The sequence below is a fragment of the Glycine soja genome, chromosome 15 (genome assembly GCF_004193775.1).
Source record: "Glycine soja cultivar W05 chromosome 15, ASM419377v2, whole genome shotgun sequence".
Taxonomy (NCBI): Eukaryota; Viridiplantae; Streptophyta; class Magnoliopsida; order Fabales; family Fabaceae; genus Glycine; species Glycine soja.
Window position 1 is genome coordinate 17,344,927 of NC_041016.1, and position 4,861 is coordinate 17,349,787.

General features: G+C 30.8%; 1 protein-coding gene across 1 annotated transcript; it reads left to right on the forward strand.

The window, feature by feature from the left end:
- The first annotated feature begins 1,678 nt into the window (after window positions 1-1,678).
- On the forward strand, window positions 1,679-4,297 carry LOC114388505 (protein TIFY 10A-like). Its single transcript, XM_028349021.1, has 5 exons — window positions 1,679-1,964; window positions 2,568-2,727; window positions 3,070-3,371; window positions 3,481-3,538; window positions 3,872-4,297. Exons 1-5 carry the CDS (start codon window positions 1,811-1,813, stop codon window positions 3,972-3,974), a joined length of 777 nt encoding a protein of 258 aa, XP_028204822.1. The 5' UTR covers window positions 1,679-1,810; the 3' UTR covers window positions 3,975-4,297.
- Window positions 4,298-4,861: the final 564 nt, after the last annotated feature.

The following is a 4,861-nucleotide window of genomic DNA, read 5'->3' on the forward strand; positions in this document are numbered from 1 at the left end:
AAGCTGTAATCGATTACAATGGTTTGGTAATCGATTACTAGTGTCTTTGAACGTTGAAATTCAAATTCAAATGTGAAGAGTCACATCTTTTCACATAAAAGCTTTGTGTAATCGATTACACTGATTTGATAATCGATTACCAGTGACTGTTTCTGAATAAATCAAAAGATGTAACTCTTCAAAAGGTTTTTGACTTTTTCAAATTTGTTTTAAGTTTTTCTAAAAAGTTATAACTCTTCTAAAAAGTCTTCTTGACCAGACATGAAGAGTCTATAAAAGCAAGACTTTGTTTTGCATTTTCAAAAAAATTCATTTTTATTCAATCTTGGGGACTGGATGTAGGCACAGGTTGTTGCCGAACCAATATAAAAACTCTTGTGTGTTTGTTTCCTTCTTCCCTACTCTTTTACTTTCTGTGCATTTAATTTTCGCTTTTACTTTATGTTAAGTTTCTCTTCTACTCCATATTCTCTTAACAACATAAGTAAAAACCTTAAAAAGTAATTTTTTTAATTAGTAAAGATTTAGGAATAATTAATTCAACCCCCATTCTTAATTATTCTGAGGCCACTTATCCAACATATTAATATACACAATGACATCAAATTATAAATTATCATAAAATTTTATTGATTTTTAAATTATTTTTTATTGAATGATCATTTAAAAAATCATAACCTTAAAATAAATTATTCCAAAAGAGGTAAGTGTCTTTTATAAAATAAGAATGTCATTGCAATTACAATTTTCCCTAAAAATTATTTATGTATCTAATTTAACTATAATACTTTACAATAAACATTTTTATTACTTGAATCTTTCATCAAATATGGGAATATAAAAAAATTATTTACGAGTTTATAAAATAAATATTTTTTTCTTTTATACTCAATTTAATTTATGAATTTTTATCATTAATTTAGAGTTAATAAAACAAATACAAAAATAATTATGTATTATATTTTTTTCTTATTTAATTTTTTTTAATTTTACTTCTTTAACCTTAATTCTATGATCTAAATTTCAGTTAATAACCAAATCAAAATTTTAGATATATACTGATTTTTATTTGTTATGTGAGATGGATTAAATTAAAAAAAATATTAAATTATTAATTTGATTCTTTTGTCACAATACGAATTAGTGATAAAATTAGGGATAAAATTGACTATTTAATTCAAATGACTTAAACGTGAAGTGAAAAAGCAAAATCGTGGGCGCATTTATGGCACTGATAAATGACAAATGCAGTCTATAAGAGCCAATTGGAGCGAACAAAACAAAGCCAAACGGAACCTAACCCCTTGCCGTGTCCGATTCGTTGCCGTTTAGGTTTACCGACGCAAACAACACGTGGTCCAAATTTAAAAGAAAACAAAAAATAAATAATAAATAATCAAATTAATTACTAATTATCGATAATAATTTACAAGAGGAGAATTCAGACGCAAAAGAAAACAAACGGAACAGCATGACATAGTAGGAGACAGCGGCAAGAAAAAGAAAAGAACCGCTTTTGAAAAACCCCACATATTCCTCGTGCTTCAATTTTCCACCTCCAACTTTAAAATTAAATCTTAATAATTAATTAATAATAATAATAACAATATTATTATTTTATTCAGCCAATTAAAATGGGTTGTTATTGGTTATATATATGATTGAAGGGTCGGATACAAAGATAATCATTGCATCGTAGGAGTCTCTTATTTTCCTTTGTAATGGAAAGTTAGAAACCCTCATCGTCAAAGCACGCGTTTTTTTTAATCTCTCTCTCTCAACAAATATTTGTGGGTAGATTCAATTCACCATGTCGAGCTCATCGGAGTACTCTGAATTTTCCGGCCAGAAACCGGCGAGGTCGCCGGAGAAATCGAGCTTCTCTCAGACTTGCAGTCTGTTGAGTCAATACATCAAGGAGAAGGGTAGCTTCGGAGATCTTACCCTCGGAATGACATCATGTGGTACGACTCCTTAAACTCCGAAAATTTTCCTTTTTTTCTTTATTTTTTTCTTTTTATAATTTTCTCTGAAAATTTTGGATGTTGCTTAGTTCTATAGGAAGTGGTTTATTGTAGGACGGGGGAAATTTGGAATTAGATGGGTATTTTTTTGAGATGGGGGAAAAATTAGAATCTTGATGGGTACTTAATTAGATATTCTTTTCCTCTTGGTTTGTTTTTGAAATAAATGAATCCTAGGTAGGAAGGAGAAGCAGTTTATGGGTCTTTCAAAGTTTGCTCCTTTTTCAAAAAGAGAAATATTAAAAAAAAAACTATTTTTTCTGAGCATTTTTAGGCTTGAGCCTCTATCTCAATTCTTAGGTTTAATTTGTTGCCCTGAATGGTTTTTCAAATTTCGTAGATCTAATACATCGCTCCAATTTTGCCCCTCTAATTTAGTGAAAAAGTAAAAATGTTATAAGGGAAGGAAAATGATACTAGGTTTTAATGTTTGGTCTCTTTTAGTTTCAAAACGGGGCTAATCTTTCAGATATTTTTGCCTCCTTTCCTTTTAGAGGTTATTTTTGTTTCTTCCTTTTTAGCTTAATGTGAAATATTTTACAGGGTCACCTGAGACATCTTGTCAATCTGCTACAACCATGAACTTGTTTCCTCCCAAGGAAAACAACGTGGCACCAAAGAACCTGACAGCTATGGATTTGCTCTCTCCACAAGCTTCCTCCTATGGACCTTCAGAGGAGATTCCAACCTTGGTTAATTCCAGGTGGGTTGTTTGGTTGGTTGCTTTGCTTCTTTAATTTGTTGTGAAGTCAATTAACAGTGTACCCGTTTGTTCCCACTTGCTGTGGAAGAAAATTAATGAGCTATGACTTCATACCAATTCTTAAAACTATATATATATATATATATCCAACTTCTTTTGTGGCTATTTGGTTATTAATAAAATATCCACTATATCAATACTAATACAATCATGTGATACCAAGGTGTTTAGCTTAATTGATTGAGTAAAATGCGTGAGTTATTGTAAATCTTATGATACCTGTCTTTGATTCTTACCGTTACAAAAAATACTAATATGTGACAATTTATTCATGGTGTGCAGCGCAATTAAGTCTGTGAGCAAGGGTGCTAAAACTGCACAGATGACAATCTTTTATGGTGGGCAAGTTGTTGTGTTTGATGATTTTCCTGCTGACAAAGCAAGTGAGATCATGTCCTATGCCACCAAAGGGGGGATCCCCCAAAGCCAGAACAATTCTGTCTACACCTACACACAGAGCCAGCCTTCATTTCCTCCTACTTTGATCAGAACTTCTGCTGATTCAAGTGCTCCAATTATTCCCAGTGTGAACATTACAAACTCCATTCGTGAGCACCCTCAAGCATCATCCAGACCTGTTGTTTGTAGGAATTTCTTAAATTCACTAATACTTTGAGATAATGTTTTTTTTTTTTCTTTTTTTGGTATTATGGGTCATTTTTTTTTCTAATCAGGATTTTCCTTTGTATACAGATCTGCCAATTGCTAGAAAAGCTTCACTCCACCGGTTTCTGGAGAAGAGAAAGGATAGGTAGGCACTCTCACCGAAACTAAGAAAATTTTAAACACTATGTATATATTTAGTATAGGAATATTTTAGGGAAATAATCTTTTCATAGAAAGAGAAACAATTGTTTCTTCAAAATAAGTTGAATCAAACACAATAAAATTCCCTTGTTTGAAAAAACAAATAAAATTCCCTTGTTTGAAAAAACAAAATCTCGGTTTACCCTTTGGTAGATCTGGTTTTCCCTATTTGCAAAAGTGCAATTAATATTAGAACCCTATATTTTTTTTTCTTAAGTTTTAATTTTAGATGTTTTTGCCCAGTTGATAATATTGTTTCCTTGTGTTGTTTCTACAGAATTGCTTCGAAAGCACCATATCAAGTAGCAAATGGGCCTTCTAACAAGGCAGCTGAGTCCATGCCATGGCTTGGGCTGAGTGCTTCTTCACCTCAAATCTGAGAGCAGCTACAGTTATATGTAATTTTTAAGCATTATTTTTGTTGTGAAAATGCTAACTAGTCAGAAGTATTTTTTTTGCCAGAAATCTTGACTAAGTTTCTGGTTATATTTTTTTCCTGACTGCATAGCATTGTTACTCTTTTTTTTTTCTTTAAATGTTTTAAAGATGTTTTATGGGCTTCTTGTTAGCCCTTTATTTGTCATAGTAATTTCGGCTCTGCTGGGTCGTATCATAGATCTAACTATTGGTTAGTTGATGCTGCTCTAATTATAGTGATTCAATATATTCATTGTTATGATTAAAGATTAATCTTTTTCCCCCACTTTACTTTCTTGAGCTCTGGATGTTCCTGCAAAATAGAGCAATTTTTAATTCAATTTATCTTTGAACACGTGATCCACGACTTTGAGATGCGGTTAATTAATTTTTAGATATTGATATCTTCCGTGGAAAGTTGTTTTTAAAGTGAGCACAGTTTTGTACTTACGATTACGCGTTTTTACTTGAGGAAGACCGGGAGAAACAATGTTTAAAGAGATAAAGTGAGTTGTTAAAAATAAAAGGAATCTGAATTGTCTCCATGCAAATCAAATACAAGAAGTAACTTTAACGAGTAAATGTTAACATTAGAAATGCTAACCTCTCTAATATTTTCTTTTTAAGAATTTTTTTTATGATTGATTATAATTTATTGAAAATCATATTTTTAACAGACGTTCTTTCTTATTTAATGATTTTTTTATTTATATTAAATGATAATCAAAACCAATTAAAATTGATAATTTTTTAAAAAATTAATCAATCATAAAAAAGTCTTTGAGAGAGTATAAAAGAGGGTACAGTTAGCATTCTTCATATTAACATATGTTGGAATTGGAGAAATATT

Excerpts from the sequence above, each read along its gene's own strand:
- LOC114388505 (XM_028349021.1), top strand. The coding sequence starts at position 1,811 with ATGTCGAGCTCATCGGAGTACTCTGAATTTTCCGGCCAGAAACCGGCG. Across the intron at positions 2,728-3,069 it reads CCAACCTTGGTTAATTCCAG|CGCAATTAAGTCTGTGAGCA; the intron begins GTGGGTTGTTTG and ends CATGGTGTGCAG. Across the intron at positions 3,539-3,871 it reads CTGGAGAAGAGAAAGGATAG|AATTGCTTCGAAAGCACCAT; the intron begins GTAGGCACTCTC and ends TTGTTTCTACAG.